Raw genomic sequence first — 24,653 nt, forward strand, 5'->3', positions numbered from 1 at the left:
AAACATATTTAGAAGGAAGTACAATACATACATACATACATAACATGTAATATATTTACAGGAAATACTAGCAAAACATACCAATAGCTCATGGCGCTAAATGCAATATCATAATCTCACTGAAACTAGCTAATAGTCACAAGAACTACCAACAATGCCCCACCCCAACAGACATCTTGAAGCAATCTTTGACACGATACCGTGAGTCTGAAACACACCAGAATGAGAAATTGCATTACTGATCCTGACCTTGGCTAGCATTCGTGCGCGTTTCTCATCATACCTGGCTCAATGTCTGACATATTTGTTCATTTGTATTGCCTGGCTTTACTTGTACACTGATGAAATCCTAGACAAATTATGTGTTTTTCAATATCACAATATGGACATCATATTAAGTTTTAGTAAAATATAAAATCCGAGTATTTAAAGATAATAAAACAGAAAAACAAACACTCAGGTCCACAATAGTCCCTGGCTCCAAACTCTCCTATCTGTTTCACTGCACAATTCGACAGCTCATTCTACAGCCGATTGGTTGCTTGAGGTGTATTCATTTGCATAACCCTTCCTCCTTTCTCAGTGAATTGCTTTGCAGGCTGTTTTGCAGTCAGTGTTCAATCCGTTCCAGTGCGTAGGAAGTTGGAGGCAGCGTAATATGTGCTGGGTTTGTCTGTTTTGCAAAGGGGATTACAACGAACCGCGCACATCTTGTATTTAAGGCGTAGTATTCTGTTTTTTAATGCATTCTTTCTTTAGTAGCTTAATTTGGGGAAGGGGTTAGTGGTATTTATTTTACTCCACAGCATACTTATACAGCATGAGGTGCAGCTATGGCAAGAAGGGGTAAGACAGTTGTGAGGACACTGGAGGACTTGACTCTCGATTCTGGTTATGGTGGTGCTGCAGACTCCTTCAGGTCGTCCAGCGTGTCCTTGTGTTGCTCAGACTCTCACCTACCTTATGCCCATGGAGGAAACTGTTGGCATTTAACAGACTCCATGCACAGTCGACACAATAGTCTAGACACGGTCAACACCGTCCTGGCTGAAGACAACGAGATCCTGGAGTGCTCCGGACAGTGCGCCAAGCTACCTGAACTGGAAGATGCACCCTGGAGCCTGGAGGAGGTGGAAAACGCCATTAAGAAGGAGCAGGAAGCGGCGGTGGGACAGCTTTCAAAGGATGCTCTTGTGAAGCTCTCTTATTTGGTTAGCAGGGCGCTGGTAAGGATTTCCAAAGAAGCCCAGAGGTTGAGCCTACGCTATGCCAAGTGCACCAAGTATGAAATCCAAAGCGCCATCAAGGTGGTGCTTTCCTGGACGCTATCTGTGAACTGCATCACCGCGTCCCTTAGCGCCTTGTCCCTTTACAACATGAGCACAGGGGACAAGCTTAGAAGGGGCAAGTCGACCAGATGCGGTCTCGTCTTTTCAGTGGGCAAGTTTTTCAGGTGGATGGTGGATAGCAGGGTTGCGGTGAGGATCCACGAGCATGCGGCTATCTACTTGACAGCGTGCATGGAGAGTCTGTTCAGAGAGATATGCATGAGGGTGGTACATAGTACCCACTCCGAGAAGGAAGATGGGACTCCAAAGTTGACTGTCGAGTGTTTGGAACAAGCTGTCAACAATGACTCGGAACTGTGGGGGATGCTTCAGCCATATCAGCACCTCATTTGTGGGAAAAATGCCAGCGGTAAGTTGTGTGTGTATCATCATGTCGTTTATCCTTTGTGCATGTGTTCACTTTGCAAAATTGAAATTGGAATTGATGGGAACCTATTTTATTAATCTAGCTTGAACACCATTGATGTATAGTTATTTGTATAAGATTTGCCAGTTACGTAGCTATCGTTTCTGCATAGACGTGCGATAAAATGTATCTGTACGTATAGTCCTGCTGGAATGTTCTGCAACCAGCATTCAGTTGCATTCGGACTGCAGACTATCATTTTATCCAGTGCTTATTGCTTAATGTGTTCATTAGTAATGGGACATACACAACACATTGGTTGTGCAATAAACAACTGTAAATACCTATTAGTGCATCCAGTAAGTGTTTTAAAAATACCAACCAAGATATTGTTTGCTGTATTCTCATCAAGAAAAACTTGATTTGTGAAACTTTTAAATGAAGCTTGGGAGACTGGCAGTTAGGCGGTACAGTAATTGGAGAGGCTAGTGTACTGTGCTCACAGACCGTTTACAAGTTGAGAAAACAATATTCATTCTGTAATGGTTAGTTGACCTAAGGAGAAACAGTAACGCACAACAGTTCTTAGAAATTAAGGGTAAGTTTTATGGAAACCTCGATAGGGCGTGTTATTATAGCAGGACATTTGAAAAGCTGTATCCCAGAACAGCAGAGTGATCAAGAAAGATAATTGAGCCAGATGTTATAATATGTTGACCCAAGTTTTTGCTTATAAATGTAGTAGTAAATAAATTATCATGCCCATTCCAATTGTTGGTGTACAACTATGTTTTGTAAAAGCTTAGATCAGATTTGATTAGGATAAGTCGCAACATTTATGTTTTAGAGCATTTACAGTGCCAGAGAATCCCCTTCGATTGTATCACCTACTGATATTTATTTATGTGGTATTCCCACCAAAGATAACCAGGGATAAGGGTTCATGCAATCCTGGGTGATTTCACAGAGCAAAAAAATGCTATTAAAATCCAGCTGTGGTTTACCCAGGCTGATCAGATCAAACCTTTAGCAAGGTTAACCATTTGCCTTATAATTTTATCTAGACCCGATTGCATTTTTCGTGTATTGGTAATTCATTTTATAGAAAGAGGTACCACCCAGTCAGTACCTGTCAGACTGTCAGACTCAGAGTGAGTAACTGCAAACTAAAAAAAACAACAAAAAAAAACTTTTGTAGTAATGTGTAGTCTCTGACTCAGAGGAAGTTTATATTTCAAATCACAGAAGTAGCCGTTTACTACTTGGATCTCTGACAGCTTTTACAGTAGAAAGAGATGTTAGTATTACTGTGGTTGATGCCTCAGTTGAAACATTTGGACAATGTTTTAAACATTTGAAATGTTTCCTTCTGAAATTATGGCATTTACACTACTACACTGTTTTGTGCAATTTGTATTAAAAATGGTAATGTACATTTTCTTTTTTTTAAGAAACTCTTCATTAACTGCTATACTAACACATTTCCTTCAACAGTAACATATTCTCTTGGTAACAAATCTAAAGAATTGTACTCTACAGCAGCCAGTTTCGTCAGGGACAGCACTGTTCTCATTCTGTGTATGCTGGTTTGAGATGTTTATTATGGCTGTCCAAGAAGGCACTGCTGTGTGCTCTGTTTATTTGAAATCCCCTCTGTTCACTCACCAAACAGTTCACATTCTGGCAGTATTTTTGTATCTCATACTGTAACTCTATCATTTGTATTATCACAAATCTTTGAACGGTCTTATGTTTTTTTTTTTTTTTTTTGGTTTTTTTTATCAATGCTGCTTTAGGCCCTTTATACAGCCGTACTGCAGTGGTAGTGTTTCTTCACATTGGAAGCCATCTGAAACCTTTAAATGGAATACTGTGTGTTTATAATAGGGTGCTTTGGATTACTATGCATTTGTTCTTAACATTATATGATACGTAACACATGGAGGTTGAAATTTGCTTAAAACTACATGGAATTATAGAGCACAACTTATTGGTACACCGGCCTTGCTTTGTTCCCGTAATTAGGCACACTATGTTTTCTAAAGTCATAATGCATAACATAATTAATAAATATATCTTCATGAATTGTGCAAGTACTGATGCACTGCTTGCTTGGGCAGTACCTTCTGGTTTCTGTTTAAATTGTTTCCCAGTGTCACAGTGTTAGCAGTATTATATTTTACATGCCACTAGTTTCAGTATGCGCCCTTCATGAACTTTTGCCTCCTGCTGTAGTGGCCTTTCATGACCTCTGCAATTGTTTATTTTCCTTGATCAATGCTACAGTAGTGGGAAATTGTGTGAGCAGGCTACTCTAAAGAACTGAACTGAGTCACACTACATTGTAGATGAATTTTCAAATCCTTATTTCCTCTACCATGCACTGCTTCCAAATCTCTAGGACATAATGACATTTGTGTTGGGTGATTAATGGCAATGACTCTACTGGTAACTGGGCAAAGATCAACTAAACACATTTTTTTGCAGAGGTCCTGAATGCATGTCAGATAAAAATTGCTTTAATCAAATTGGCCTAGACTGTGTTTGAAAAGAAAAGAACATTAACACCCAGCGTAATCCTTGGGAATTGGTCCATGGGTTTATAATGATGTGTATAAAAATAAAAAGACAAAATCAATCCGGGGCCTTGCAGAACTACAGTATAGTACAGTGTGTGTTCCTGTGCTGTGGTAAATACTCAGACTAGGGTACAGCTCCTAAAATCTATACCTGCAGTTAAGAATCAGGTATTTGTGTCTTTACCTTTAAGTATGGTATATTTAAGTCAACTACTACAGTTGCCACAACCTTTTATTCCTCCCCTGACATTAAAAAGGCCCAAACCAGCCAAGCACTGAGCCTTTACTATATGTACTGTGTATTGAAAATAATTAATAAATAAATGTTTATCTTTGCACTATTTTACTTGCTTTTAAAATATGTCAGGGATATGCTCTGTCATGTCTGGCTTACATTGAGATTTTTAATACATTTCACATGGATACGGTCCACTTATAGTATTTGTGAGAGGCATAAAATGCCTATCCTCAATGGTACCTTCTGTAAACAAGAAAACAGGAAAGAGAATCTTAGACAACAAAAACATTCCAGATCAACAGGGGACATTTTAGATCCTGAGAAACTGCAGGCCAAATAGGGTTATCGTGTCTGATGTATCTGTTAATATTTTGTGGGCTTTGTTAAACATTTCTTAGAAATTGACATGGGTGATGTTTGAGATTCTGCGGATAATGTTTTCTTTGTTTGCATTACATTAGAAAGGTCCACTAGCACCCACCTAGAGAACATTGGTAGGATGGCGAGACGGCATACCTTAGCAGTGGGAGGCGAGTTTCTTTATATCGGGCAACACAAAAGACATGCAGCACGTTCGTATGCCGATTGTAGAGCATTGTTGGGCTTAGTACAATGTTTCTCCGTCTAATATAACTCAACAGAAGAAGTATGCTTTGTCAACAGAATTTTTTTTTATCTAAATCGAGTATTACCACAAATTGTCTTTGAAACATTTTTGTCCCTACTTTTAAGCAAGTGAAAAGGGACATTTTTCAGAATAAAAATAAGTTAACCGTTACAGTTAGACATATAAGAAGCTGTGCAGAAAAATAATTTAACAGCTGCTTTTTGTAAACAATTTGACAGTTTCATAGTTCTTATAGATGAATATTTCTCCCAGTCTCAATATTCTTGTCTCAACAAAAATAGGGCACTTTATCTTTGGTCAGAAATCCTGTTTGGGGTTAGTTAAGCAGCCTCAAAATGTTTTTTTTAAATCACCATTCTTGTGCTCTGTCACAGTTGTTGAGTCTATGGAGTTGCTGCAGAATTGTAATGTACTGTTTTATTATTTATATCATATCTACATAGCTGTCTCATATGAATGCTTGAAAGTAATAAATCATTTTGATGAAGATTTTCTTTTTTGCTGGCTGTCAGTTCAAATACCAGTAGGTAAATATAACCTACAGTACAACATAGCACAACTTATATTTACTCCAACAGTTACATAAAATGATTCAAAATTACAAAAAAACCCTCAATAGTACGACAAGTTAATTATTTTATAGTGACTTATGTAGTTCACAGTTTAGACAAAAACACCTGGCAGGTCAAATGGAATTTACTGTCTAGGCTCATTAACACGGGCGTTATTAATAACTAATGTAACTGAAAAGGGTATCCTTTTGGGGTACTTGCACTGTTTATGCCTTTACAAAAATGTCTTCATTATTTCAGACACAGTGCAGTCTATTTCAGTTGATCCAAATCAAGTATGAACAATTCCAGTCCTTGAGGGCTCTCTGTGTCTGTATATTTCCAGCTACCAGCTTCTTTTGGGTACTTCCTGATTCCAAAGAAATCACCTTGGAATATGTAATTAAAAGGAACCAGAAACAAGCAGATAATGCAAAGTAGATTTTGATACAGAAAGATAAAGATTAGAGTCCAGAATAGGAGCAATATAGCTTCATGTCACTGTGTTAGTCTAAAGGGGAAAGGTGTCTAATGGGGGGAAGTACAAACCAAGAGCCCCTTTTTACAGAAGCATAAACTGGAGCTGCCCTATTCAAAGATCTGAATTTCACCTGTTTAGAAATAGGGATGTATACCCCAGAACTGACAAAATAATTCACAGCTTTTACGTTCTTGAAAACACAGGGATCAAAGCAAAGCTGTTTTTTAGAATAAAGCTAAGTCCATCGGTAATAAAATAAGCCAATAGCTAGCTAATGCAAGACATGTGCCATGGCAAGGTCATGTAATTAAAAAAAGCAACGTACTGATGTAAGCCCTATAATGTTAGCTGACTGAAAGTGCCATTTGTCAATTCCAGACACCTCTGCCAAGGAACTGTGCTCAGGTATTTGACATTAAAGTGATTTGATAGGTTAGTAAAACATTTAAAAATCAATATTATATTTTACAAGGCCTAGTTTTCAGGTTTTGTATGAGATAAAAAAAAAAAAAAAAAAAACAGAAGGGCTTGATTTTTACAAGATGTAGAAGTGGAGTTTGTTTTTGCAAACAGAAATTTTTCTCTTTTGTTTTTTTCCCTTCAAATTTAGAATATTAAGTTTGAATTCTGGCAAACAGGTAGGTCATAGAAAATGTTGGATTTTTTTTTTCTTTTTAAAATGCAAATGCTTAACAGATGAAGTAAGATGAACCCACTGCCTATGCCAGTGGTATTCATTTACATTCACTGGAGAGCCAGATAAGGCAATGTCCAAATCATGGCAGGCCACAGGGTGCTCAAGATGTACGTATTGGGGGGTAACCACTTAAAAATAATACAATTTATGATTGCCAGTTAATATTACAAAGCAAATATTTATCACTAATGTTTGTTTTTTTTTTTTTTTTTTTTTTTTTAGTAATCACCAATTATTTTATTATTTTCTCCCAATTTGGCATATCATAAACGTTTTTTCCACTTATCGCAAGTAAAACTGGACATGTACTGTGTCCCCCATTATATATATATATATATATATATATATATATATATATATATATATATATATATATATATATATATATATATATAATGTGGGACACAGTACATGTCCAGTTTTACTTGCGATAAGTGGAAAAAACGTTTATGTTGTATATTCCTTAACTATGGAACAACAGTGACAAACGGGTTTTCCCACTTATTCTTGCAAGCACACGTGTGATCAAGTATAAGTTACGTCTTTTAGTGGTGCAACAACCATATATATATATACGAACAACAACAAAAGCAAAACACCACAATCATATGACCACAGTAAAGTTTATTAGAATATTTAAAATGTGAGATGGTGCAAAAAAGATATTGCTGCTCTAAAAAAGATATTGCTGCTCTAAAAAAAGATATTGCTGCTCTAGAAAGAGTGCAAAGAAGAGCGACCAGAATTATTCCGGGCTTAAAAGGCATGTCATATGCAGACAGGCTAAAAGAATTGAATCTGTTCAGTCTTGAACAAAGAAGACTACGTGGCGACCTAATTCAAGCATTCAAAATTCTAAAAGGTATTGACAGTGTCGACGCAAGGGACTTTTTCAGCCTGAAAAAAGAAACAAGGACCAGGGGTCACAAATGGAGTTTAGAAAAAGGGGCATTCAGAACAGAAAATAGGAGACACTTTTTTACACAGAGAATTGTGAGGGTCTGGAATCAACTCCCCAGTAATGTTGTTGAAGCTGACACCCTGGGATCCTTCAAGAAGCTGCTTGATGAGATTTTGGGATCAATAAGCTACTAACAACCAAACGAGCAAGATGGGCCGAATGGCCTCCTCTCGTTTGTAAACTTTCTTATGTTCTTATGTTCTTATGTTATTAGTATAGCTGTCAATAAGTAGTATAGTAATCAATAAGTAGCCTATATATTTTTTTAACTACAAATAATACAACTCACATGCAGAAACTAGTACTATGCAGTAAGCTACGATTGAAAAAAAAAAAACGAGTCGTGAATTTAAAAAAAAAAAAATGTTTAGAAAACCTAATATTCATGCTATTTTTGAAAGAAGAATAAAACAGCACTAATTATATTCACATAATCGTAGGCGATTCTTAATGTTTTTGAAAGGTAAAAACAGGTTTCTCAGTCAGACAGAAACGATAACACTGTGGCAAAAATCTAGTTTTCCCCTCCATGGAATGGCGTCCATGCGTTGCTAGGGAGTACATCATCCTGTGACGCAGGCTCTGCATCAACCTACTGACAACCATAGATGTAGAATATTTTATATGCTGAAAACTACTTACACAAAGCATAATGACTTGTAATGCCTCGCCTGCAAGGGGTTGTGAAGATCACCGTTTTCTTCGCCCCGCCCTCCCCCTTAAGAAGGGGGGAGGGGGTAATAGAAGGGCCCCCGTCCCCCCCTCCCCCTTTTCCCGCTCCTCCACCCACCTCCCACCACGCTGTGAAAAACTCCCGGTGAAAACCCTGATTATTATTAGTATTCTTGTTTTTCTGTGTTCTTCCCTGATGTTTTCTTCCCCTTTAAGAATTCGATTGATCCCTGCTAGCTATTTAGTAGTAACATTGGTTTAATGTATGTGTTTTGGTGTGCGTGCAAAACGAAAAAACTGCATGCAAACGAGGGGGCACATTTTAATAAGCGATTCATCTATAATTTAAAAAAGAATAAATGCAGGACAAACTTTATTACAATCACTATTGTATTAAGTTTAATACAGACTAGTCATTTATTAAAATGTGCTCTCGTTTTAGTGTTCTTCATTCTGTGTTTAATGAGAAAGTAAAGACTTGGACGGTTTAAAAGCCTGTTTAGTTGTTTCACATTAAACCCCCATAAATTAAAGTAATTCTCCTGCAAAACGTAATTAAAAACAGCCACATTTTGTGGAAAAACCGCCCAGTTGGCAGCACTGCAGCTGACGTACGACGGGCCAGACAGACGGCTCTCGCGGGAAGAACGCTGGCCTGAGCTGTTTGCAGAAAATGACTCTGAACATGCCCCAGCACACCCAGCAGGACTCCGTTTTTCTTTTCTTAATACGCTTTCAGACAAATGCATGTGTTTTTGCTAACAGATAATTACAAAGAGTAATGATACCCATAGAAAAATCTAATATCACAAATCACTATCACTGCTAGAACTTCGATGCAAGCTGGGCTATGGAAGAACAATTTAACATTCAGAGCCAGATACACAAACAAAGTGATGGATGCCATTGTTTAACAATTCTGTTTTAGGAATATCTGAGGGACATATTTATTCAGCTGAAGTAGAAAATCAAGGATGTGCAAAAACAAAATAGAGAACCTCCTTTCCTGTGTATGTGTAGAGCTGAATACATTTTAGGCTGCTGAAAATGTGTTATTTATTATGCAGGCCAGTTTGTTTTTCTGCAGATATTTCAGGTTTTTGGGCTTAATGCAGGTTTTAGAGTTCTGCTTCATTACTGTATAAAGAATTAGACATATCCTGGGGAATTGTTTTTATCAAATATTAGTATTAACTTGCTAACTGCTGGCTAAACTTTTTTTTTTTTAAATGTTATTGTTCTTTTTTTTTTTTTTTTTTTTTTTTTTTTTACATAAACTGCCTCCAAATTTAAATGCTGACTTTAACCAAGAGATGTTTTAATGTATCACAGACACCAAAAATGCACACAAAGCCTAAACAAGGAATTTCAAAGATGCCTATGAAAAGGTCACTCCATGGCAAGTTATATACAGTCCACAACAGTATACGCGTTGCACTATAATTGTCTTTAATTTTAGTCCAATAAGAGGGTCTCTGGTAGGTCTTTGGTACATTTTGATTACGGTTGAGGTTGATTATCAAAGAATAGGAATGATCACAAACCTGCTTTTGTACATTCATGCTTGTATTCTCCTACTTTCTCTTGTTTTTTAACTCAAGAAACCCCATGAAGGTACATCCAACTTATTGGGAAGGGGGCAGAATGGAAGTACGTGCCTTTTATGTGATTTTCATCAGTATCTTATCTTATGAATATAGGTCCAGGAGAATTAAGCTATAACCCAAATATAAGAAGGAAAAAAAGCTTGTTCATCTCTAAGAATGAATTCACAGCATTTGTATAAACCTAGCTTACTTGAGCTGCTTTGAAGAGGTTTTCCTGTTTTTTTTCAATTTTGTTCTCATTGTGGACATTGTAAGCAGGGCACATCCTCTGTAGCCTTCTTTGATATATTAAAACCATATGCTATACCTAGAACACTGCCACCCAGTTTATACAAGAAGTTACTGTAGTATGCCAAACCATCACAGCAATTCACCGAACACTGTACAAATGTTAACAATCACCCCACACACTGCTTTGAGACACAAGCCAGTTCATTCAATCCACCACAGTAACACACAACTGTTATTGTAGAACTACTAGCAAACCCAAAACAGGCAGCTGCTGTTAATTATAGGCCTGCCTGAAAGCAATCTGAACGCATTGGCACACCAGACATATCAAACAGTCATTTAACTATGGGAGGTTTCTGGCATATAAAGACGTTCTATTATATCCGGATAATATCTAATCTGCAATTGCAAATATTATTAGCCGTATAGGGGTTTTGTGACCAAAAAAACGAATTTTGTAAATTATTATTATTTATTTCTTAGCAGACGCCCTTATCCAGGCGACTTACAATTGTTATAAGATATCACATTATTTTTTACATACAATTACCCATTTATACAGTTGGGTTTTTACTGGAGCAATCTAGGTAAAGTACTTTGCTCACGGGTACAGCAGCATTGTCCCCCACCTGGGATTAAATCGACGACCCTCCGGTCAAGAATCCAGAGCCCAAACCACTACTCCACACTAAAATAAATGAAAGAAAACTTTGACTGAACACTTTGTCATGTTTATTTGTGGGATCAATTTTTAAAAATAATTTCCTGTAGCTTGCATTGAAGAAGACCTTGAGAAAAGAAAGCTAGGGACACTGCTAGATCTGGTTAGCTACCATGGAAGTGAAGGCTGCTGCTGAGTGAGTTACATGGCTTTCTCAATGGGGATACACATGATAATTAGACGTTAAATATTGGTGAATAGGAAAATCCGCCTTCATAAAAAAGCTATACAACTCCGTTACTGTTAGTGCATGCATAATTTAATAGATATTGCATTACTAGAAAACAGACTGCTGACATAATGCAAAACACTCTGCTTCTTCAAAGAGGTTATTTCAGTTTTCAAACATAGCCATGAAGTTTAGAACTCAGGAAATACTGACAGCAGAACTGCTATACATACATGAATGGGGTGAGTGGATTTGTTGTCATCTGTGGCACTAGTACGCCACTTCCATCACATCTCTGAGTGCCCTTCAGTCACACCTGCAAAACTAAGTATGTGGTTCAAGTGCATGTCAGAAACAGCCTGTCACAACTCATGTTTTTGGTCTGGCAGTGTTCATGGCAGTGTGAATGATTGAGTACGTTTCTCAACTAGTAAAAAAAAAAAAACAGCAACACACACATAATACTGAAACCTTTTTATAGGACTTGCCATTTATTTTGTGTTCTCCATTTGGGATTTTTACTTTAATAGAGAGTGATGTTTGACAGGGTTAGGGTAACTGCTGTTATGAGACTCAATGAGACTCTCTTGAAACAATCCTTGAAAAAAGAAAACTCAAAAACAAACAAAAAAATGAATGGTAGACTTCGAACAAAAAACAAAAAGAGTGGAAATTTACAGCTGCTTGACAGCTATGTTCAAGGGAATAAAAGGTACGCCACAGTCAAATACCTCTGCAGCCCATATCCGCAGGCTTATTGTTCATAAGGTCCTTGACTTGGACAGCCAACATATGCATCAAAAAGTGATTCAATTATAGACTATTCCCCGCAGGTGTTTTCTGCATTGTTAAGTTTGGCCGAACACTGGTGGCCGAAGTGTATTTACAGTAAAATTCTTGACATTTCTTTTTTGAACTACTGTTCTGCTGGAGCAGTATATATGACTTGTGTTTAAGGTTACAGGTTAATTGACTAGCAACTTATTTTCTAAGTCTTTGAAAAATACAATCTACAACAAGGACTCACTGTATGCAGCTAGTTCAGGGACTTCTAATTTGCCTGATTTTCTTTTAATAGCAGAGTGATAAGGTATTTTACAAATTCCACATCACCAGATGGTCATGGGAGATTCCTCCCTCCCTGCCTATTATAAATAATACCTTTGTTTTGTATGTGTGAATGAGCTGTCATGTTTGGGCTTGCACAGGTCTCAACATTGTTTCAACATGTTCATGCAGCTTGCTTTGTTCAGTCACACATACAGCTGTGGGAAAAGGTTTTGCATCACCCTATATTTTGCATCATAAAGTTGAATGAAACCAGTTGAATAATGTCACATTAACATATTGAATTACAAAACACTTTGTAGTTTTCCATATACTTTACGCAAAACTGACAAAAATGGAAAAATGTGACATTTTGAAATCTAACATGAAATACTGTACTACTATGGCGGCTTCCGGTAGACTTTTGTGGTATCATTTTGTAATATCTTTGATTACATGGTGTGAAATGAAATATCTAATTTTTGTTCATATTGTTTTTTGTTTTTTTAAATGATCTCAATTCTAACATTCTAGGTGATGCACATCTTTTGGTCGTAGCTGTATATTTGAGTTGATAAATGTAGCAGGTCTGGGACCATGCCCACAAGGAGAGGGTTGTGAGCATAGGAGTAATAGTGGGATTGATTTTAATGGGGAACCTGGCGCTCTGTGTAGCAGCCTACCTGCTGTGTTTAGTAGCGGGAACGATCAGCGTGTGAGTGATTACCAGCTTTGAGCTCCTAATCAGCAGGTGGGCGTGGTGCAGCTGAGTGCCAGGAATAAAAGGGTTCCGATTATACAGATGGGGGCTGCTGTAAAGCCATAGGGGTCAGAGTGCTGCTGCTGCTGAAGCATCGGTCCGTCTGTGCTGCTGAACGACTGGGTTCAATTAATGAAGCGACCACCTCTAACGACGATTGTGTGTATATTCTTAGGTCAGGAGGTTGTTGGGGGATCGTGTATATATGCAAGGTTGGAGTTGGGTGAACTGCCTGAGGGACAGAGAGTTAGTTTCGTGATAGTCAATCCCAACCAGTATAGCAGACAGCTGTGTAAGCGGGACCTCCATTTGTTAGCAGAGTAGCGCTAGCCGTCTTCACGACATCTTTTATTTGATCATTTTTTGTACTGTTAATTTTGCCTTTTGTACGCCAGGCCGTATGTCCCCCATGAGCTACCATTGCTGGTAGTGTCACATGGGGTTAATCTGTACCATGTAAATAAACCTGCGTTCCTGCGGGCTTGTCAAGCCCAACCTTCTAGTCTCTGTCTCCTGTCAATCAAGCAGCAAACACGCAACTACTTCCTACAGAGCATTAAATCATCCAAATCACGTCTTCTATCCTCACCTATAGCGTGACCCCTGTTACAATAACCCAAAGAGCTAAATACCTGAGCTAAAAATATGTAGTATTTCAAACTCAGTTAAACCGTTGGAAATACAAACACATGTTAATACCCTGTTGGTCTTGTTTCTAGGTTTTATCATCAATTGACAAAAGTTATTTTGATATATTTATATTGCTATATCAATGTGCCTCTTTAGTTTAGTGTAACTACTGTCCCTTTATTGTTAAAAGTCTCTTTGAAGGTTTATGCAACCTGTGGTTAGGAATAATAGCTTGTATTGTTGGTTGTATTTAAATAAAACTTAGAGGGAGTGGTAGTGAGTGAGTGTTAACATTAATGTGTCTAATGCCCATATTGGGAACAGAAGAATCCTCTTTTATGGTTTATATTCATTTTATTTTGGTTATCATCTAAAACTTTTGGGAATTGAAGTCAGCCAAACAGTTCACCTGAAAATGTAGTTCAATTCTTGGTGTATATCATTTATTCATGTTTAACATCACAGTCATGGACACAAATTAGTGAAAACCATGGCTTTAAATAGATGTATTTGAAGCAGTACTAGAAACATTATCCCGGTATCACTTTAGCACTGTAGGTAGGTCAGATATACCCCAGTGGTTTAACTGCAATTAGCCATTGTGAAACCAGGGCAGAAACCTTCTCATGGGAATGCCTTTGATGAACAAATGAACACTATAAATTGCAATATGGTTGAAGATGTAAATAATCCACATATTTCTCTATTGTTGCTCATGCGCTTATTGCAGCAACTTGTAAGGACAGGAAATCCATGTCTAAGTACTGCTGTCATGTGTGCTAATCTCACGGGTGTGTAAAAGATACTCATCTATTCCTGAGAGTTGTTTATCGTGTATAAACAAGATGTTTAACCGGGCTTGTACTCACAAGAGTATAGATGAAAGATTTGAAAACAGGATGGGTAAATGTTTTGCAGTGATGGTTCATCATATATTCATGAAAAAATTGAGAAAAGGTAAATGAATATTGCTCTATAATCCCAAGCAGTAATATTACTCCAGCTAAGCTCTGTTCCCACACAGCTCAGCAGCTGAATCAACCTGAGATGGTAATGATCACACACATGAGCTCACAATTGAAAGACACCAATCGATGAATCATAGCCAAGAAAAACATGTGGTTTGCAGTTCATGATTCTGTCACTTCAAGCAGGAAAATATAATATTATTGATATGATTATGTTTCAAACTCTGAGTTTGTCAGTCATTAAAAGGTAAAACTGGTAAAAGATAGCATCTTATTATGCAATCAAAAAAACAAAATTTACCTGCTAGATAACTGTAGCTGGCAGGTACTGTTTTGTGTCTGCAACTAACGAGACAATTTAGTTGAAAATGTATTATATGCAATGCTTTAATCAGAAAAATACCTTTTTTTCTATTTGGGGAAAATAGTGTTTGTGAATAGTGTTTAATTGCAATTAGAAAATGATGCAGTGACATCAGCCAATCAGCTTCCAGCTCTAGATGGCTTCTATTAGACAGTAGATGACCGCTGGAACGTCACAACATCAACTGTGAATCAAACTTAAAATCAATCCACGCAAGTGCAGGCTTACTGTATTGAAAGATCTAGTGTTCAACTAATACTAAGGAAAGGTACAATATAACCAATCAATCAATCAGTCTTTATTTTATATAGTGCCTTTCATAGTGGCCCACCATCACAAAGCGCTTTACAAGATGCAGTAACAACAAGAAAATCTATAATACTTTAAATACAGAGAAATGCATAATACTTGCTATACAGTAAAAAAAAAAAAAGCATAATACATTAAATACAGTGAAAAGTGTATAATACGTGATAGTAGCGTAATACATGAAATAGCATAATACATGAAATAATAGCAGCAACTCAGCAGCTAATAGCAGATATCAGGCTTAAAGAGCATTGAAAGCAAGAGAGAACAAGTGGGTCTTGAGAGTTGATTTGAAGTGAGTAATGGTGTGAGCATCACGCACCAAAACTGGGAGAGAGTTCCAAAGAGTCGGAGCCATGAAGCTAAGCGTTCTCCAAGTATGGTGCACTTTTGCTTGGGGAGAACAAGCAGGCTAGAGTCGGAGGACCTCAGCTTGTGAGCAGTAACGTAGCAGGTCAGCAGGTCATACATTTTATTATCTACCAAGACCAGCCAATCAATTCTTTGCACCAACAAAAGCAACCAGTCTTGTACCCGCAACTGCTGAGTCAGCCAATCACAGCCTGTCAGCTCAATTGGAGCATCTTTCAACAACAACAAACCAAGACACAGACAGTTTAGGTATATTGCTCCATTCAAATATCTGGCACTGTCCAGGTAAACTGTAAGCAACTCTGACATGTAAAAAGTAATTTGTTCAATAGTTCTTTTTTTTTTTTTCCTCTGATTATGTATGTGATCTTCTTTGAACATTTTTGGGATTATTTTTGCCTTTGGCTCAGGACACATGACTCCTGTCTTGGTCAACTACCACACAGTAGAGCCAGGTACAATTGCCTTTCACACTGGGACTCCTACCCTGGTCCCAGCCATGTCGTACCCAGGTTGACCCATGTTGCAGTGACCCACTTCAGGATGTGGGCTGACAGACTTTGACCCGGGTTGAGCAAGACAAAATGCACGAAATAACAAACATAACACCGACGAAATAACAAACAGCCATGCCTGTTATTCATTTCCGCAAGAAACATTTCTGTTTATTCTGTTTAGCCATATTTTTGTTGCTTGAGACACACCATGAGCCAGACTGCAGCAGCAATCAACACTTGGGCTGACAGTTCAATCCAGAGAAGCTTGGATGCAAGCATCTGTAACAAGCTGCTTCCAGGGATTTGATATGCGCATTGTGTACTTGCATCTGTTACCCAGGTTAACCCTACTTGATCAAAAGCAGTGTAAAATTGCGTAGCCGACCCGCATGACACCGGGTCGTGACATGGGTAGGTTCCGACCTGGGTAGAACATGCCAGTGTGTAAGGTGTGTAACCTCAGAACATCCTCCAATCAGGACATTCACACACTACAGTTGACCACATATAATCCATATGTCTAGGGTAAAAAAATAAAAAATAAAATAAACAGAAAGATTGTTGAATGATTTACTAGTTTACACTCATAGACATTATCAGCGTTCCCTCTAAGGCTAAAGTGTGCATACTTTTCGCAGTAACTGGCAACAACCTTCGCACTCATTTTACTAACTTTCGCAAGTTATTATCATAAATATCAACCTCAATTGAGACTCCAGTCTCTCGGGGTAAACCTATTATTTGGAGACCATTCTTACAAAGCATTAACATAAGCATATTTGTGACTGTCTTGCAGCTGATTCTCTGATTTCCCTCTGTAAAAATACATGTCACATCAGTGCAGAGCTCACTCAGGCACAAGCGAATCTACTGGTACAGTGTGGGCGAAGCAGGCCTCTGGCGATTCTACCTCTAGGCTATAGAGAGTGCTGCTTGGTGCTGCACAAGAACTTTACAGTTTTTAACTTGTCGTATAATTGAATGCTAAAATCAGTGAAGCACAATCTTCCTGCATTTTTTAGAAGTATAAACACTCTGGTTAACTTAAATAAAAATCACAATACCCACACTTTGATGGTTTTTGATTTATTTCCCTCTTAAAAAAAAACCATTTCAGAAATCATCTCAAGTGTTTTGAAATTGGTAAAAATGTAATCAGCACATTAGTTGAAAATACACATTTAAGTGTATAGTAATTGAAGAAGACATGCCATGGCCATTATTATTTGCGAGTTTATTCATGTGACTTCATTCCATGTCTCTGCTGAAACTCAACATGGCGGCTGCACCAACGAAGAAATAAAAAGCAATGCTTCAGTAAGGCAGAGCTAAAAGCGATCTGATTATCTATATGAGGATGGTTCGATATTATTCTTAAAGCTTTGCTGTAATTAGAGTCAATACCATTAAATATAACAATGCCAGTCGTAAACACATAGAGAATAAGAAAGTAAATAAGACGGCAACAATGGCAAAGCACTGCATTCTTCTATGCTGAAAAACTAAGATCAAGTAAAATGTACTGCGAACAAGGCAGAGTTTTCCCGAAGTAAATAAACTAAATTAATTGCGTGTTTCATTATTGTTTAGTCTATTTCTTTCCACACTACCTGCCTTTAATGAAGCTATAATTAGCAATTTTAAACCATGTCCGTTTCTTAATTGAATTGTGTTTTCAGACGACGAAAAAATGAGCTCAAAACTATTTTTCTAGCTATACAATCCATAAAGGAAATTGATCACTTTACTGGGTAAAGCAGGGGTCCTCAAATTTGGGCACGGGCATAAATGGATCTTACTTGCTGTTTCACGGGCATGCTGACTTACATAGGTTCTTATCTTAAACACTGCCTTCCCGCACATATTTATATATATATATATATATATATATATATATATATATATATATATATATATATGGGATATTATATATACAATAATCACCCTATATAAACCGAGTGGGAGCTATTTTGGGCTCACTCTAATAAGATCACCAAGTCTCAGGCATTAAAATAGTAAATAATTTATATAAATATGCAATGCAAATATTTTTAAATACCATGTTAAAATAAAAAAAATATATATATAATAAGAGTATAGATAGCATCTCGCTTTGTTTCAATTTGTCAACACTACTCCTGATTTAATGATCACTCTTCTCCAGTACAATTATTTAGAGAAAGTGAAATCTTAACTAAATCTACTACAATGTTTCCCTTGTCTATCGAAATTAAAAATTAAATAGAGTGAGAATTAAATTCTAAATACAGATTTTTTTTTTTCTCAATAACACATTCGGCAAAATGTAGTGCTTACCTGGCATATTAACACCCCGCCTCTGCTCACGAATGCTTTCACTTTCCCATTGGCTACTCACGCGCCTTCAATTTTCATACAGAATACTATGAACGGCCTCTGCTTGCTTATGATTGGCCAGCTGTGTAAAACTTGGCAGATATTTGACTCTCCTATTGGTTAAACTTACTGTCAGTGCCTGCAACTGAAACAGACACATTTTATGTCCCACCCAGCTAACTTATGATTGTGCTACCGCAGAGAAAATGCAGATATTCAATTGATTGATCGTATTGCAGAGGCCCTTCAGGAAATGTCGAGTAGGTACAAGCACAACATAAGCGAGCAGCACTGTCAACAGAACGCTTTTGTTGGAAACGTGCTTAAAGCTTTATTTATTTTCCTGCGCTATGACCTGCCAGAAATGTGTTCACGACTCACGCCCCAGGCACCACTTTGAGGACCACTGGTGTAGGATGTAGCCACTACACTACACGCCATTGGTTTCATAAAGACATTCTGTTTGGAGGCACACCTCTTTTTAAATCTTGCAAATAACACTGCAGTATTAGGAAAGAAATAATTTAGATGATTAATTATGCGTTGACATTAAAAGATGTGCTATTTAAATTACAATCGAGTAATACATAGCAGTCAGCCTGTTTTAGAGCAATGAGTCAGTCAACACACCTTTATCGGTGTTTCATATTTTACACTGGCTATTATTATAATGCCAGTAAAGCACTAAACTTAATTTGTGGAGTACTGTACATAGAATTACTCTCACATGACATTGCTGGACTGTTACTAAACTGTTTCATATTTTTTATTGTTATTGTAAATGCAGGTCTTTTCAAAACACCTTTATTTGTAGACTGAACTACTGTGTTAGTGGAAGACTGTAAATATGATTCCCACAACTGTGCTGGACATTTGGTTTTCTGAACTGTTATAATTTAATTCTTAGGTTTTCCTGTTTTTATTTTAATGCCAGCAATGAGTCAAGTGATGTCTATAAACATGACAGGTTTGAAGTGTCTCCAGGTGCTTTACTTACTATTACAGCAACAACAGTGATTGAAAAGAAATAAAGAATTGTGGTAATATTTATTATATTTACTTATTTTAACCAGCAACATTACTTCAAATGCCATAATTAATTATTAATACATTGATGAAAAGTGGGAACAAATGGAATTGGCCATTTTTTAAAAACTGAATTTGGTATTCCCAAGAATGGAACAATTAGTACCCCTAAAGATGGTTAAAATTGAAGGCAGTGCAGATGCCAGTGTTTTTTGCAGTAGTATAAAGCAATTTTATGCAGGCCGCCAGTTGAGCATGCAGTCTATATCTTTGATAACAATCGACAGGGCTGCGTAGGATCAGAGGATGATTCAAAATCAGAGGCAGAGCCACAATACATGTCTTGTTTAACTTTAAAGTAAGTTGCAAAATTAGTGAGATACTTGTGTTGGAATATTGTTTTGAAATTGTATAATGCAACAAAAATGTATTAAAAGGGTTAGTGCGTGGCCGAAGGTTTCTCACTGATAATTTACCCTTTCTCAGTCAAAACGGCAAGTTTCTCAGTATCTAAAAAGCTTAGAGGGAACGCTGGACATTATTAAGTTGACAACATTCCTTAACTCTGCCTTCATTTGGTAAAATTCAGTATCTTCTTCTTAAATCACACAGCAAAAAAAATAATACCCCGTGATAGGGGTTGGGGGTTAGAAGGGGCACTGGATTAATTTCTCCCATTCATTTTATTATCAGTGTCTGAAAGTAGGCCAGCAGATGCCTGAAAGCGTTGCAGTACTGACAAATTGCTGTATAAAATTGCTTATGATAAAAGGGTTCTTAGTGGGTTCTGAATGAGGTCGTAGGTTTACTGGAATTGAAACAATATTCACTGAATTTGTAACAGGGCCGAAAGGAGTGGAATTGTTTTTTAAAACGTCCACTTAAAGTAATTGTTTGAGTTTTCAATTGAACATGCACTAACATAAAAGTTTATCCAAAGCTATTCAGAAATTGTTACTTGTGGGTCATATAATTACAAGTACAAGCTTCAACAACACATGTCATTTATTTAATTAAGTTTTTATAGAATTTTTTGTGTCACCACTTATTGAAGAATCTTATAGTTACACAATATCAGTTGCTAGAAATCCTATTACAATTATTTGGATTATTTAGCACAATCGTTGCACACTTACAGTACAATGACAGTCATTTTGTTTTGGCCTCTATCTTTCCTGTATGAGCAAGTTTAAAAAGCAAGTTCATCAAGGAAAAAATGTTACTTCATTATAAATATTACCCCCAATTTTTTTCCGTTCAAAGTCATGGTGTTAAGTCATCTAACCAAACCGGCTGAGTGCCAACTATCAGCCCTGAACTCATTTTATTACCGTCATGAATGAAACTGACTTGCAACAAGTGTCTCTTTGTTTATGTCAGGGATTGTGTGCTAAAGATGTTCTTATTTCTTTTACCACCCCTGTGCAGGTGATATGCATTAGGATATGGTCTAACAAGATGACCTTTAGCTTTCTTTAGAATATTTACATTTTTGGCTCTAGCCATAACTTTTAAAAGTCTCTTTACGTGTAATAGTCTCCTATAAATTAAAATATGCAATATCCCTCTTGGCAAATCTTAGTTAATTAGCCAAGGTTGTAAAATATTAAAAACTCAGAAGTGTTTAATTTTTCAGCACCCTAGCGTGGCCTCAAACCACTGCAAAACTTGAATAATAAACAAGAAAAAGCAGACTGTCACTGCAGACTAGGAAGGCTGGGAAAATTGTGGAGTAAAAAATAAAAATGTGTTCAACATGATGTAGCATAGCCCATCAAGACATGATATTGGCAAGACTGTAATAATAGATTTCAGAGATCACATACTATCAGAACTATCAACTCTTTGGGTTGCGCAAGTTGGGCAACAAATCCTTAGCATTAAAGCAGCTGTTTGAAGATCTTCTAATAATGAGGAGTCATGATGTTTCAGTACTAATGTTATTCTAAATTCCAGGCTGTCGAAAGGTTCTTGTGACAGCCCTGTGCTTTTCACCCAGCTCATGTATAGCAGTGCAGTGTTTTTGGTGCCCTTGAGAAGGACTTAAATACACAGAATTAGAACAATCCCAGAGGCCTTCAGTTCCATGGATAAAGGCAAAGGTGTCATCAGATACAGCTTGTCTGAGGCAGCCGCTGAGCGAGGCAGTGCAACCCAATCCTCAGGCCTTCTGGTCAAACCCTGATAAAAAACATGTCTTGTGCCACACAGGTAAGAAATATAGAAAATATTTAATAGGCCCACTCAGACTTCTCTGTATTTTAGGAAATTTAACTGCTGCAATAAATAAACAAAGCTGTAAACATTTATTGTGGTGTATATGAGTAATGGTTACAACAATGCAGTGTGTAAAACCTATAAAACGTAAATGATGCATTCTATAGTAAGTTACATGAGCACAAACGAGGCATTGAACTGAAAGCAGGAAAATATCTTGCAATAGACTGCCCTTAGTACATGAATAGGGTTTTGACGGGATTAAAAAGAGTGAATTCATTTTTTTTATTGATGAATTGGAAGATTATTCAGCACTGTGCAGTATTGTGTGTTGCACAATACTGGAAATAGAATATGAATAGTTTCCTATACGTTTGTTGTATAACATTCCAGCCTGCGTTTACTTTCAGGGGCTAAAAAAGTGTGCAATAAAAGCGCAGAAAAAAAGTATTGTGCTCAAAACCAACTTTGAAGTTGCTTACATAAAAGCTTTGGAAGTCATGCACAATATCAAAGGGAGGGGTCTGGCCACAGTGTTATTTTGTGCCATTATCCATTATTTTATGAAAAGTATTTCACTGTTTGTTTGTTTGTTTGTTTTTTAAAAGGAAATGGCATTATGTGTGATTCCAGAGACCTAAGCCTTCATTTCAACCGGGTTCAGACTAGACACTTGAGGCACCATGACAAAATGTAATTCCACACCTATTATTACTAAAAACATGTTTGGATCTGCCGATACCAATACCTTCAATAGGACAATGTGGAGTGAAGGAAGGCAAAAGGGAGCAGAGGCATGCCAGAGCAGAGAAGACCATTAAGACTACTGTAGCTATTGTATAGTACATTGTAATCTGAAGCAATACCTAGTTAAGGGGATTATTACAGATTACGCAGATTTACAATTCAGTTGGAATGGAGACTGAAAAAAACCCACTTGCCCATGTGATCAGAGCTAGAGCTTGTAATGCCATCTTTGATCTTTAATGTATAGGTTACTGTGGCAGGTCGAAAGTCCAGCACATGTAATTAGTGTGTTTTTGTTTGTTTTCTTTTAAGTAAAAATGAATTATTTTGAATTTAAATTAGGCAGGGATGGGGTTAAATCTGCTTGTTTCTTGTTGCTTTTAATAGATTACTTGCATTGCAGAGTGAAGTAATTTGGCACATTATGGTTAACTTACTTTAAAGTTGGTGTGTAAATTAATGAAGTATATATTTGTTTAATTTCAGATCAACTGTAAAAGCTTTTACCACTTCAGTTGATCCAGTTATAACATGGGTTTCTGTAGGTTGTGTGCACTGCATTTTAAGTAGGAACGAAAAATACACTGTTGTGATCTCTGCAGTGTGTTTATTCAGTGATGGTGATGGATATCAACAGCAGTTGATGTCAAGGCAACATGTACAGTATGAAATGTTCAGAAGTTATAGCAAGATCTGTTTCACCAAAATACACAGGTTTAAGACATCCATTACATTCTGCTTTTTGGGGGTTTTGAACAGTACTGGTGCCTGAGTATAGACAAAAAAGGCAGCCAGACAGTTTCACCATTGTGAATGCATGTTAATCAGTTTCTCAGAGCTTGGAGAGCTTGGAGAGCAAAACACATAGACCATGGGGGATGTAGCTCAGTGGTAAAGCACATGCTTTGCATATATGAGGTCCGGCGTTCATTCCACAACATCTCCCGGTGGTCTTTATTAAAATCATTTGACGGTCCAGTGGTTAAAGAAAAAGGCCTGATACCAGGAGGTTAAAAAAGCTAGCTACTTTTTTTTTTAAGTTCTACGGTTATTTACGGCTTTGGACACAAATTACATGAAATGGTAACACATGTTTCAGCATGTTTCAACAGTCATCTATAGTGTTACAAGATGCTAATGTAGCTACATTAGCTATCACACTCAAAGTCAGCTTCTCTGCACTTATTCTTTGCCGTACGATTTGTTAAAAGCTTCAGTGTATCTCTGTAGAAGCTGGTGGCATAGCTGGTGAAACATTAGGATTATTATCTATCAACACAGTTCTGGTTGTCTTAATTTGTGGCTTTGTTTCACTTATCTGTAGCTGTGTTTTGGAAGAATAATGAGATTCAAGGTATTAAAATTATATATATATATATATATATATATATATATATATATATATATATATATATATATATATATATATACACACACACACACACACACACACACACACACACACACACACACATTTATTTATTTATTTTTCTCACACTCGCTGTTAAGAGTGTGTGCAGTGGCCCGTTGGCCCGCTCATCTCCGGCACCTATGAGCATGTCACTTAACCTTCTTCTGCTCCGTCCTTTGCATGAGGCATAAAACCAAGATTCTTTTGTAAGTGAATCTGCAGCAGCAGTTGTTGATGCATAGTTTACCCCCTAGTCTCTTCTGTAACCTGTGTTAAGTTCTTGTATTGAATTATTAAATGGGGGACACTGTCAGTAATGAATACTGTCATGCATAGACAGCAGTAAAAAAAAAAGTGCCAAAGTTGGACAACAGCTCATTAATAATACAGCTTCTAACATAAGCTTGATAGGACAGGCTGTTGATCCACCACAGTAGTGAGGTCTGAGTATCACTTTAGCTATTGTAGTTGTACAATGCCGTACAGAGCCAAGACTGTTAAATATGCTAATATTCAACCTTGTCAGCAATCAGGGAATAAACTTTCTACTCATCCTTGACAGGAGTTTTAGATTACAAAATCCTTTAGCAAAAAATTCTGAAGAAATGTACACTTGTGGAATTCACTGGGTGAAAACATATGGGAGAAGGACAGGGCTGTATTATTATTATCATTACTGCTACAACACACAATGTGCATTCATTGTTTTTTGTTTTCTTT

At 37.1% G+C, this 24,653-nt stretch overlaps 1 protein-coding gene across 1 annotated transcript in view; it reads left to right on the top strand.

The window, feature by feature from the left end:
• The first annotated feature begins 623 nt into the window (after positions 1-623).
• Positions 624-24,653, top strand: part of LOC121319697 (ankyrin repeat and BTB/POZ domain-containing protein BTBD11-A-like) — a 111,143-nt gene continuing 87,113 nt past the window's right edge. Inside the window, exon 1 of the mRNA XM_041257389.1 lies at positions 624-1,698. Within this exon, the coding sequence (XP_041113323.1) occupies positions 834-1,698 (865 nt within the window). The 5' untranslated portion in view covers positions 624-833. The remainder of the gene's footprint in view (positions 1,699-24,653) is intronic.

Source organism: Polyodon spathula, chromosome 8, assembly GCF_017654505.1.
Source record: "Polyodon spathula isolate WHYD16114869_AA chromosome 8, ASM1765450v1, whole genome shotgun sequence".
NCBI classification, from domain to species: Eukaryota; Metazoa; Chordata; class Actinopteri; order Acipenseriformes; family Polyodontidae; genus Polyodon; species Polyodon spathula.